General features: G+C 52.2%; 5 protein-coding genes across 5 annotated transcripts; 3 read left to right on the top strand and 2 right to left on the bottom strand.

The window, feature by feature from the left end:
- Positions 1-522: 522 nt before the first annotated feature.
- LRP88_12984 (uncharacterized protein) lies at positions 523-840 on the top strand (the record flags this gene model as incomplete). The annotated part of the gene is made up of 1 exon (XM_083249368.1): positions 523-840. The coding sequence occupies one exon, from the start codon at positions 523-525 to the stop codon at positions 838-840; it is 318 nt and encodes a 105-aa protein (XP_083094853.1).
- A 39-nt stretch (positions 841-879) lies between these two features.
- On the top strand, positions 880-1,650 carry LRP88_12983 (uncharacterized protein; the record flags this gene model as incomplete). Its single annotated transcript, XM_083249367.1, has 1 exon — positions 880-1,650. One exon carries the CDS (start codon positions 880-882, stop codon positions 1,648-1,650), a length of 771 nt encoding a protein of 256 aa, XP_083094852.1.
- Positions 1,651-6,695: 5,045 nt separating this feature from the next.
- LRP88_12982 (uncharacterized protein) lies at positions 6,696-7,178 on the bottom strand (the record flags this gene model as incomplete). The annotated part of the gene is made up of 1 exon (XM_083249366.1): positions 6,696-7,178. One exon carries the CDS (start codon positions 7,176-7,178, stop codon positions 6,696-6,698), a length of 483 nt encoding a protein of 160 aa, XP_083094851.1.
- A 157-nt stretch (positions 7,179-7,335) lies between these two features.
- Positions 7,336-8,252, bottom strand: LRP88_12981 (uncharacterized protein; the record flags this gene model as incomplete). The annotated part of the gene is made up of 2 exons (XM_083249365.1): positions 7,336-7,939; positions 7,996-8,252. 2 exons carry the CDS (start codon positions 8,250-8,252, stop codon positions 7,336-7,338), a joined length of 861 nt encoding a protein of 286 aa, XP_083094850.1.
- A 1,945-nt stretch (positions 8,253-10,197) lies between these two features.
- LRP88_12980 (uncharacterized protein) lies at positions 10,198-10,455 on the top strand (the record flags this gene model as incomplete). The annotated part of the gene is made up of 1 exon (XM_083249364.1): positions 10,198-10,455. The coding sequence occupies one exon, from the start codon at positions 10,198-10,200 to the stop codon at positions 10,453-10,455; it is 258 nt and encodes an 85-aa protein (XP_083094849.1).
- Between the last annotated feature and the right edge of the window lie 1,819 nt (positions 10,456-12,274).

Below are 12,274 nucleotides of genomic sequence, written 5' to 3'. Positions count from 1 at the left end.
GTGGGTTGTCGTTGTTGCTGAAAGGTGCCACAAGCTCACCACCGTATGGCAAACTAGCACCCTGTAATGTAGAAGAGAATGTGATGAATCTCACCGCGGAGCACAGTAGTTCGCCTATCCAGAAGATGATCGTTCCTTGTTTGTTCCCTGCTCCTGCCACTTTAACGACACCTACTAGGTTTCACAGCGGGCCAGAAAAGTGACTTCGGTCTAGCCATCTACAAGCTAGCCTGCTTGGCCATGCGCTGACAGGACTCGTCGAGGCACGTCCGCATCCCATCGCTGCCACATGATCACCGTTGGTGGGGGTCCTTCCACACGCGCCGAACAGACTCACGAGGGAACGCGCCTAGCCAACATTCTGCGAGCCTACCGGCTTTATAAAGCATCCGTGATTCACTCATCTTGCCTTCACTGCTCACGACATTTCCCCCCCGAGCCACTCATCATGAATATTTCTCACTGCCAGTAATCAATTGACTCGTCCACCTTCCTTGGCCCGTCTGCGGCTTGGTCAATTTCATGACTCCGCCACTTCTTCCTGCCTCGGCTGCTCCCTTCGCTCCTCGAGCCTCGTCCGTCAGTGTCGTCCTGGGTTGGAAGGTTGAGCCTTGGCTCACACAAACCCTCAAGCGCATCAACCGAGAAGAGGAGCGTCGCGACAACCGAGTAAAGCAGCGTCGCTTCAACAGTGTCCCTCAGCACCAGCGATACCTCACCGAGACTCTATCGTCACCCAATGCCATCTGGACCCTCACCTCGATCATGCTCCCCAAGACCCCCGAGGCCGACTTTAAGCGTGACGCCAACAACCCCCTCCTCGAGGCCATCATGAATTAAGAGATCATTCACATTGAGGCATACGTCGTGTATATCGATATGGTTTTGCGCAAGGAGGTCGCCTACAAGCTCACCAAAGACACCATCGACGCCCTCGCCAAGCACCACAAGAAGGTCTACTGCGTCAACGTGGCTAACACCTGCGACTGGCCGGATAGGAAGCAGTGGTGCAAGAAGCTTCATGAATACTTTATTCAGGAGATTAACAAAATTGTCTTCCGCACCCACGTCTCGGCTCTCGAAGGACTCGAAGAGGGTGGAACTGGCGAACTTATCAACGGCAAAAGCGAGGAGGTGAAAGGAAAAATCCTCTCTCTCATAAAACATCCTCGCCCGCGCGTTGGTGATGTCACCCAACAGACTTCGGTGTTTCCTGAGGACAACGCGTGGCTGCAACATGGCATGCAGAGTAGCCAGCTGCCTGTTGAGCTGTGGGGAGTGCCCCCCTCGAGCTCCAGTGTTGCTTCACCTGCTAGCACCGATAACTGTCTTGTCTGTGTGTCTATGGCACAAAGCAATCCGGCGCCTGCCCCCGCTTTCACCCAGCCGCACCCAACAACCTCCCTCTCCTACAATTCGCCTCAGGAGACGGCCCTCATCCCCACCATGCCCCTCTCCGGTATTTCGGCTGCTGCACAATGCGGCGTTAGTATGGCAATGTCTGAAATGGGTGGCAGTTACAGCTTCGGCTGGGATCGATACCAGAAGTGTGCGGCCACTATACTCCAGGAGGACAGCCTCTCCTCAGTGGTGGTGTCATCGAGCGAATATGATTTTCCCCCTTCGTTCATGCCCAAAGCTCTCGGTTAGTCGAGGGCTCGTGGCGTTGCGCATGTCAGGGTTAGTGCTCAGAAAGAAGTCTACTCATGCGTTACACAGTGGCCACGACTGACACCATCCCGGATACTCGCGTTTTGTCGATGGGACCACACCTCGCCCTGGAAGGAGAAGAGGCAAGGCGGGTAGCCAGACAGCGTGATGCATCATTTTTCACTCAAGCGCCGTTTAGCTAATAGAGCTAGGAAGTTCTCAATCCAGTCCCGCCCAGGACGAACGCCCCGGCATCGTGCTCGAGAAGAAAGGAGAGGCCAAGACATATATTACGGTTAAGCCAAACACTTAGACAAAGTCATAGAATAGACAATAGGGCCGGGGGACGTGTCCGGAGCCGATGACATGTCTGTTGAGCTTCAGTTCTGTGACAAAAAATATCGCAAAGTGATGAGTCTTTGGAAGTAATGTGTTGAATGAGAGGAAATAAGCACCATTCATGTGGCAACGGCTGGCATTCTTATTCCTTTCAGAGTTCACACAAGTGATGAGCCGAGATGGGAGCAGGCTGAGAGATTAACAGCGCTGATGTGAAGGCCGCATGAAGAGCGACCAGGCGCTGTATACACACAAATATCTGCACCAAAGTACGGCCATGGCGAGATGCGCTGCAAGAACCATCAACCTACAAACCATTGAAAGCAGTTCGCTCTCCTATTTTGCCTTAGTCCGACCTAGTGTGGTTGCACGTGGGTCTCGGCCGAAACTGCATCACACGAAGCCGCGGGTATCGCAATCGTATCCTATTGGATGATCTCACATGGCCTGCGCTTACTCTTGATGAACTCCAGGGACATGCCCTGTAAGCCATTGGTACATGTAAAATGATCCCGTGGCGTTGAATGCTTTGACGATATACTAAACCTGAAAGGGGACTCAAAGTAAGCAAATAGTGGCCCTAAAGGGGATCAAGCAGTAACACGAGGTTGGGCGGTCCAGTGAGACTTGGTAACGAGAGATTTGTCAACTACATGGATCAAGCCGCATGTGTACAGCCCTACCACGTTCTTGTGGTCCATGTGTGGAAATGCAGCCACGTCACTACCATGGATGCACCACAATAGTGTGGTCTATCACAGGTGTGTGGTCAGCAACGGCCATGTGCTGGACCACAGATTTGGGGTTTATGCGCCCACAAAACAGGCAGCACCCATCAGAATTAAGGTTCATGCATACATGCATAAAGCGGGGACCTCATTGATGTGGTCAGGAGACAGAGAAGGCGGGGTTACGTTTTACCGAAGTAGTGTACCACGTGAAGCCAGTCAATGGCTGAAGCCGTACAGGCACATTCGACCTTCATCTCAGCATCATGTCTTTGTCTGAACGTGTACGGTGGCGACCCCCCAAACCCGACCCCATTCTGTCAGATTTCGAAAGAAGATGTCGCGCCGCGAAAGAGCAACCCTTCCTCGATGAGAAATTGATCGACGATACCACAACCGCTTGTGCCTGGGCAAACTTCCGGCGGCCTCGACTGGGACGTTTCAAGCAACAGGGGGCATTCACCTTTACCAACCTGTTAGGCTATGGGCAGGACGGCATCGTGTGGAAAGTAGATGCTGGTGGCCAGGTATATGCGCTCAAAGTAGTATGTTTCGTATGACACCCTCCCAGCAAAGGCAATTCGCTGACAACCAAGTTCTGGGACAACCACCCACCGGAGGGTACGCGATACTGGGCTATCCAGCGGGAATGCCAAAACGCCTCACTCCTCGAAACGATGCGACATGCAACCGAACGTTCTTCCAACCCCATCTGGCTGAATCCAAAGCCGGAAACATGGCCCGATGCGGCTCTCAATCTCCATGCCTTTTCCAATGAGGGTCTCGACCGAAAGCTATTTCGAGAGACACCCGGCGCGGTGAAATACAGTACCCTGCCTCACCTGAGGAAATGCTATGGCTGGACAATGATGAGTGGCAAGGAGCTCTGCGCACTCCCTTCGACCTTGCGCCCTCGTGAGATGAGACTAGATGGCGATATGCGTGAACTTTTACCGAGTGAATCTTATCACGCCATTGTATATGAATATGTGTCCGACAGCGATCATACCTTGGATACGGAGGTTGTACAAGCGCAGCTGGATTTTTTTTGGCTCACTGGGTTCTGCTTGGTGCCGTTACGGGCAGAGAATTGGAAAGGGGCCGGAGTCTTGGTGGATATGGCGGACCTGATATGTCCTTGGCATGCTGCGTGGTTTCCGAGTTTGTACAAGCGAAGAGACGCAAAAGAGGTGATACAGCAGTGTCCATAGGACACACGTTACTGCATGCCCATACCGCAAAACACTTCATCCGTAGCCCAATGAATTCTACCTGATATGCGTAACCACTTTCCCACGCTTCCTGACATGAACTCCGAGCGCCTGTGATGTGTGTTAGATACCAGTGAGGAATACAGAGGCAGGGGAACAACATACCTGTCGACACAAGATGTTCACCTCGAAAGGCGCTTAGCCCCGACCACCGCAGGTCGGGCACGTAATACCCATAACCGTTTTGTTACCACGACAGGTTTCACACTTGTCGGGCTCCATGGCCACTCCTATGCGATAACAGATGCCAAACTGCGTATTGTAGGGGGAACGGCAAAATTCTTGGCAGGGAGTTTGGAATATGGAAGGTAGGCGGTCAGCCTAGGCGGCCTGAGTATGATGCAATTATATGTAAGACAGTGCTTCATTGTGCGATGTCTATTTTCTCCCCTATGCCATATGAATGCTTTATATGCCATCATTAAAGCTCTCGAAAAAACCGCAGGCTCACAAAGCTGTCTATGGTCTGTAGTACATTTAGAAGTGATTTGCTCAGCAGAGACCGAGGTCAAGCCTCGAATTTTGGGCTTCCCTAGTCTGAGGCCCTGAGGCAATTCAGGGAGGGAAGAACAGGGAGAATACCTTGACCCCACCCGAGAAACTAGACAAACTGAGCGCCTTAATAGCTCACTTCATTCACTTCATTCACTTCATTCACTTCATTCACTCCCGTATTTAGGCAACTTAGGAGCCCATAGTCGAGGTTACATACCAGCTCCACGATGCTAGCTTCTTTGTAGGCATAATTAACGTGATTCTGATAGAGGATCCTAGAATGGCAAATACACTTTCCACCCCATGCTGAGTTACAAACACCTTTCAAAGTACGCTGCGAATACTTTGGATTGAAACTTGGAGACCCCGTGTCGCCGTCAGGAATCTGTTTTAATTGTAATAGGAGCTTCCTGATGTGCTCTGAGATGATGGCTGTATCTACCTCATTTGTGCTATCTAGAGTACGTCCATCGCGACTCTCCAGCCTAGTATTAGAACGATGCAAGCATCGTGGGGATCAGCAAGCCCCAGCGATATCTTTGCTAGAAGTTGACCGTGCGTTTTATCAATGGGCTTGTGGGCGGCGAACGGGCCTCTGGGGTTGGAGAGGGAATCAGAAATTCCTTGAGCATGTACGAAATTGATTTGCCACTACATAGGAAACATATTCTAAGTGAATCGCGGATCCTCTCACTCGCGAAGCTTTACTCCATGTTCCGTCTTGACGTGATTCTTAAAATGACTCAGGCTTTCTAGAGGAAGAGGTCTGCCTTCGGTCTTACAGCTGGGATGATAGCAGACCCAAGGAGACCCTGGAGATTTCTGCTGTAAATGAACTCGGTCGACATGAGTCATCATGTGGGAGACTCTCGTGAATTTGCGAGTTCTTGCCCCGTATGATAGCTGCTCGTCTCCTATACAAACGGGACACTGGGTTTTTTCCAACTTGCGAGGTATCGCCTCATCCTTTTCAGCCTCCTGCGAAGCGAGACTCGTCTCTTGAGCGCCAGATCCACCTGCTGTACTGGCCATCAACTTTTGTGTGGGACGTCGTACCTCCCGGCAGGACGCTAGAGCGATCAAAAGGTCAATCGCGCAGACTTTGCGCGCCTTCACCTTATCCGAGCTCAAATCCCGGTTGAAGTCGCAGAGAATCATCCGTACTTGATTCCGTTCCTCTAGCTGGTGATGGATCATGGGGCCGATGGTCATGTCGAGAGTGGCTCCAGTCAGTTGTCTTTCCAACTCCTCGTCATAGAGCCTGCTCCTGCATGCGTCCCGGTACACCCTCGTCATCTCCTCCAGGAATTTCTTCTTGGCATTTTTCAACTCACGTTGTAGTCCTCTGTATTCATCCAGCACCATTTTTGGTGCTCGGCTGATGAAACCATAGTCATGCTTGATTGCAGACGACATGCTCTCCGTACGCTTCGACAGTGTCTCGATCGTTGGATCAGTACCTAGCTTTTCAACTTCCTCACTCGGTATTTTTTGGGGGATCCTTGCGTCACACCTGATACTCATATGTGTGAACGCTCTGGTTAAGCCGTTGTCTGAGGGCTCTTCTCCCAGGAAAGCCATCTGGGTGTTCCAGCCGACGCGGAAATTCAGGTATGCGTTCTGGAGACAGCCTGTCATAGGGTTGTGCCGCATTACCTGGTCAACAATTGGGTCGGGGGCAACGTGAAAAAGAGCCTCCGCTAACCCTCGTCTCAGGCAGTAGGAGGTCAACCTTTCCTCGAAATTGACACCTGTGCCGAGGCGATTGAGATAGAGCGCGTAGGTTGCGTAGATCATGGCTTCATCGGAGCTCGCCACGGGCTTGGAGCCCGGTTGATTGTCAAGGTCAAACATCGTCTGCAACTCGACTTTGCAATACTAGCAGGCCAGTTAGCCTTTCGACTGCCACGCAACCTAAGGTGACTCCTTTCAGACGCACTTTGACGATTTCCTCGCAAGCATTCTTGTTGATGACCCGGCCTCCATTGGCTCTCCGATACAGCACCAGCAGAATCCGAGTCTGTGCTCTCCCTATCCTTCCTCGTCCAGTCCAGCAGCGAAACATTCTCATAAATATATTCCGGGTATTCCTCAAACTCCGTGATTCCTTCCGTCCCTTTCTCGAAAAATCCCAATTACCCGACCCTTTCGTTCTTCTTCCTTATTCCTCCAAACCATTCCTGTTTCCGTTTTATTCCTCGTCGAAGAAGTCCTAATCCCAGTTGATCTCACCAACCTTGCGCTTGTCAGATGCGTTGGCCGGCTTGGCGCTTCCGGCCGGGCGCCTCTTGCTGGACTTGGCGGGCGATTGGCCGAAAGGGAAGGCCTTCGCGATGCCTCCGCGAGCGCCAGTGCTGCTGCGAGCAGCTGGGTCTCGCGGTGCCGGATTCGCGCGCTTGTCGGTCGGGTCCTCCAGGACAGGGGTTGGCTTCGGCTTGCGAATCGTCGTGGCTGGCTGTCTAGCCGCGAGTTGCTTCTTGACCTCGGCTACGACAATCTTCTGAATCTCGACGTCGATTCCGCTGATGGTCTCGTTGAAATCGTCGATCGATTTCTTCATGCCTTCGCATTCGGCGATCCGGATCGCCTGGCTGTTGATTTCCTCGTGGTAGTGATTGGATTCGCCGCTCAACTTGTTGACCTTCTTCACGAGCTTCTTCTGCTCGCCGTCCATCTGACGCACCTTTACGACCAGCTGGTCGCGGAGTTTGGCATGTTCGTCTTGAGCTCGTCGACCTCCTTCGACGTGGCGATCGAGGTGGCGGCGGCATTGGCAGCGACTGCGGACATGTTGTCGTCGATTCTAGCTTGGTTACTACTAGTTACGGTATCAAGGCGTCCCCCGATCTCGGTCATCCAGGAGCCTTCATGGTTTGGAGGTGGCCCGCGATGGTTCCGTTGGCAGCGCCGTAGGGATCGACGAAACGAGAGAGCATGAGTTCGGCACGATCGGGGAGGAACTCGGTGTACCATTTCTTGTTGCCCCGACTGTATCCGTATCCGCCGTTGATGTAGGCCTTTGCGGCGTCTCGGACGCGGTTCTTGGTCTTGCGCACCAAGTTGGATTCGCCCTTGATTTTCTCGCGCTTGCTTCCGGCGGCCTCCTTTCCTTTCTCGACGGGGTTGGTCATGGGAGTGTCGCCGTCGGCCATTCCATCGCCGAGTTCGCCGTCCTCAGTGCCGTTGTAGTACTCGTGAATCAGGTGTTCAAGGCGGAGGAAGAGCTCGTACTCCACGTGGTTCCTCTCGGCCTTGGGGCAGTCGAAATCGGGCTCCTGTCCAGCCTGATGCCCCGGGCGGGTCAGCCAGAATTCGACGTTGAGGCACTGGAGGGCGTCCTGTCGAATCCAGATCTTCTTCGTGGCGGATCCTTTGGTGGGCCCGTCGTATCTGTAGTCGGCGTAGGTTCCGTTTTGGACGAACTCGTCTTCCTCATCGTTGCTAGCGGAGGCGCAGCTGTTCATCAGCCTGTCGATTTTCTCCTGGTATCGGCGGTGGGATGCGCCTCCGACACTGCGTGGGGCGCGTCGGGAAGCAGGCGTCTGCCGCCCTTTTTGGCGGGGCGGGGAGGCTCTATCTCCTCGAGGTCTGACTCGTGGTCGGATTCAGATTCGCTCGTGGTGATATCGAGTTCCTCCTGGTTGGGGTCGTCGTTGATGTTGGCGAAAAGGTCGCTGAAGTCGACCGTGTTGTTATCGGTTGCAGCAGCGGTGCTACCCTCGACGTTATCCTGCATGGTATCGTCCTGCGCAGTGCTGGTTTCGCCCATGGTTGATTGCGGGGGTGTCGATTTCGCCCGTGTCGCGATCTATCTCGACTTCGGGGACCGGAGTCGCCATTGTGGTTCGTGTTGGGTTCGGCGGCGGCCGGTCGGTTTCGTGGAAAGTGGTTGTCGGTGTGGTTGGTTTCGACTGAAATTTCGGGTATAGGTGCGTAGATAGATCTGAGAAGCCGATCGGCCTTGTGTTTCAAGACGCTCTCATGGAAGGTACTACTAGGCAGCAGCAGGATCATGTACCTGCACCGTGGAGTAAGCTCCGAGAAAGCACAAAATGCTCGCCTTCATTTCATGCAGCCCGCTCATTGGATCAATAGTGAGTTCCTGACGACCCAGGCTTCCGGATGATAGGCCAAAGGCAGTGAGAACCCATGACCCGGATATAATAACATTTATCTTCTGCATCACATTTCGAACGCTTACGTGCTTTAGGAAGCTACAAAGAGGGTCTCCCAATATCACGCGGCGATCAGTCGATGGGAAAACACGATTCTAATAACTTTCAGCAGCTTGCTAGACGTACTGACCGGGGCTCAATTTTGGACTTGCCCACGCTGGAATCGTAGTCAGTTCGATAAGTTCGATATTACCGCATGCTGATGACTCAATACCCGCAGATGATTGTTGGGCTATTCCCGGCAATCACGTATATCGTCGTTCAGACAGCCCAGGTCCCTTGGCTGACAGAAGCTGCAGAATGAGCTTTTCGAGCAAAGGACACGGAATGCGTAGCTGATCATACGCAACGGGCTTCTAATTCAAAGTGCTCGTGCAAGCTAGGTCAAGCACCCGCTGCATATTTATGCTAGTATCGAACCGATTGACGGCAATTGAGGACTTATTAGGTAACGATTGTTTGGCGGACACAATAATTAGACAGCGAGGCTAGCAAGCCTACGCTCTCTCGGGTAAGTCCCTAGTTCGAGCGGGACGTGAAAGTGATCAATATACCTACAATGATCTACAAGAACAGTACAGATTGAGAGAAAAGTTTGTCCGCCTGGATTTCCGTCTATCCCAACCCCTGACAGTCTTGTCACAGGATTCTTTTTTTTTTTTCACTCTAACTGTGCTTGAAAAGCATGACGTCTCCGAAGCCTGGATTAACCCTATGGGGATCTCCTGCAGGAAGGTTACTGACACTGTCTCAGACTGGGAATATCCCATAGCTGTCGACTGCGACGACTAAGACTGGGCTGGTAAGAAGTATATGGCTCGAATGAAAGAGCTGTGAGTGGCCATTAACGCGAGCGGTGGGGAATCGATTGTCACTCTTAATGCATCCTCTTTACTGTTCCCTTCGTCATTTCGATGTTAAGGGCATCGAGGCCCATGTCGGTTGGATTAACCTTATGTCCTATGACTTGCACAGGGATAGTGAGAACACTGCCGGAAAGCAAGTTTTGTCGCATACTAACCTGCCTGAAATTGACTGTGCTTTGGACCTGGTAAGTGTCACTGGAATACTTAGTATCTATCTGGCACTTTTGACTGATACATAAACCTCTTGCAGTTCTAATGCGTTGGCGTTGAGCCTTCTGGCATCGTACTCGGCTTGGCTTCTATAATCGATGCTTTGAGTGCGAAGACCCTTTGTGCTAGAAACCCGGCTGTGGCTTCAAAGGTACTGGTTAGTCTGGTCGCTGCTATGCCGCGGCTGAAATTCTCTCATATGTCGCTAAGTAGCCATAGAGCCACTTAATTGACAAAGGGAACCGTATCTATTACTACTTCCTAACCAATAGAGATCATAGAATACTTAATAAAACCGGCAGATCTTCCTGCCGGCATTTGGACGAGGCCGCCGCTGCCCGATACCGTACATGGGCTACAGTGGCCACTGCCGGATCTCGTGAGTTCAAGAATAGGTGAAACAGATGCGTCATGTTCGCTCATTTTCTCTCTATTTAGATTCTACGACGCCGAGTCATCCTAGATGAGGATCGATTATCCCAGCAAAATGGGTCTTCATAGTTTGATGATCTGGGATACCGATCTCGGTGCCCTTAATCTCGAAGTTCTGAGGGCTATATCCAAGGGCGAGCATACTGGGGGCACTGAAGCTCCTTTCTCACTGGTCGACCACGAGCGGTTCTTCCCCGCCGAAATGCTCCTCCCTAAGGATGCAGAGATCAGCTATGCTCGCACTGACTTTGGCAGCGATGCTAATGCCGACAAGAGTAGTCCCAATTAGACCAGTTTTCTGTTTCGTCCTCGTCACCTGTGACTCGCAGCGGTTATGTCGCTCAAGAAGCATGAGGGCGAGCCTGAGCCTCTGGCCTTCCTTGACTGCCCTCCGAACGTGCTTGACCAGTCCAAGAACGACACCCGCACAGCCAGAGTTGTGTGTCTAAGCAAGGATGTCAAGATCGCTTCTGGGTCATGGAGCAGGGTGTTAAGGATGTAAAACGGCTTTAGGAAGTCTTGGAAGCGCTCTAGTTCAGCCCAGTCCGCAGCGTTGAGGAAATCCCTCGTTAGATTACGGTGGACGGGATCATTTTTGGGTTTTTGCCAGCGAGATTGATAGAGCTCGATGGCGCTGCATAGTTCGAGTGCTATGATAAGCCGATCCCGTGTCAGCAAATGTCCAACAGAGGTGAGTGACACAGATATATACGCATACCGCGTTTGATCATAATGTAAATCGAGTTCCAGCGTGTCTTGCCACAAACGACGATCTCCAAGGTAAATATGGCATCATCCCCCGCGAGCTCGGTCTGTAAACGCCGAAGCGCCTGTCGTCGCTGGTCGGTCCGGCGGATGTAGGTAGCAAGGTTGTGGAGTCTGCCGATGGCCCCTTTCTTGGCCCAAATGTCGAAACTGAATTCATCCGTAGCCCCACGAAGCTCCGCCTCGAATTTAGTAACGTTTGAGCCGAAGATGACGGCCCGGACCACCAGGTTGATTGTGTGGCCTATGTAACGTAAGCGGCGTCGGCCAATGTCGATGCGGAACCAGTTCGCGAGCGTCTCCAGGCAGGTATCGTTGCTTTCGGCGTTATCAAGCATGAAGTATCCAAGCTTGGAGCCCATTTCGTATTAGTCGATCACCTCCTTGACATACGAGGCCATATTCTCACCAGAGTGTGGGCCAACCAGGCGCGGCAGTCCAAGAAGGACATCACGTTTTTCGCCCTCACTGTCAACAAAGTGGCCGACGATGCCGATGTAGTGAAACCCGTTTGAAGCAGTCGAGAGATCAAAGCTTAGGTAAACGGAGCTCTTCGCGCCCTTGACGAGATTAAAGATGATCTATCGTCGGGATTCAAAGGTTTGACGGATCCATGAGCAGACCGTTGTGTGATGCTCAGGAAGCAGCTGACTTGCAAGCCCCCCGCCGTTTGCTATTAGCCACCGAAGCCATTCGCTGGATGCTTGCCGGAAGGTTACATCTTCGAGGATAATCCAATCCACGAAACGAGATTTCTATGACCTTTCATCGAAGTGGGAGGCGAGCTAAAAGCCTAGACTGGCCTGTCGCGACAGAGGACGCACAGAAGAGGACGCAGACGTAGCCGCCAAGGTAAACGGAGTTATCACGTTGGGACTACTATCACCAAATTCAGCGATTTGGTGCTAACAGAGCAGGTGCCTCGCGGCGTGAGCTATCCCTGACGAGGCATACAGAGCATCCAATAGCTCCTCTTTTCGTGGCAGAGTCTACAAAGCCAGTAACGTACTCCTTTATGCTCTAAATTTGCAGCATGCCGACATATCCATAATTCTTTCATCTTTGTGCCGACGACCCGTCTATGACGAGGCCTCTTTTTAACGCACACAAGTCTTTTCCGCAATGCCATATGTTCTCCCAATCGACATCGAATTCGCACTGGGGAGCATCGTCTGCCGTGTCCTCGGTGGTGGTACCGGTCGAGGTTGGAGGTAGATAAGAGGCAAGGGACTGCGGTATAGACGACACAGGGCTTGAAGTCCTGTTAGAAGATATCATGATGCGGGTATGGGCGCGTACGTACGGAGCACGACGCGAATGTTTGCAATAGTTTTCTGGCGAGT

Source organism: Fusarium phalaenopsidis (genome assembly GCF_050370095.1).
Source record: "Fusarium phalaenopsidis strain FUZ10S chromosome Unknown contig_32330, whole genome shotgun sequence".
Lineage (NCBI taxonomy): Eukaryota > Fungi > Ascomycota > Sordariomycetes > Hypocreales > Nectriaceae > Fusarium > Fusarium phalaenopsidis.
This window is presented reverse-complemented; position numbering and strand designations above follow the sequence as displayed.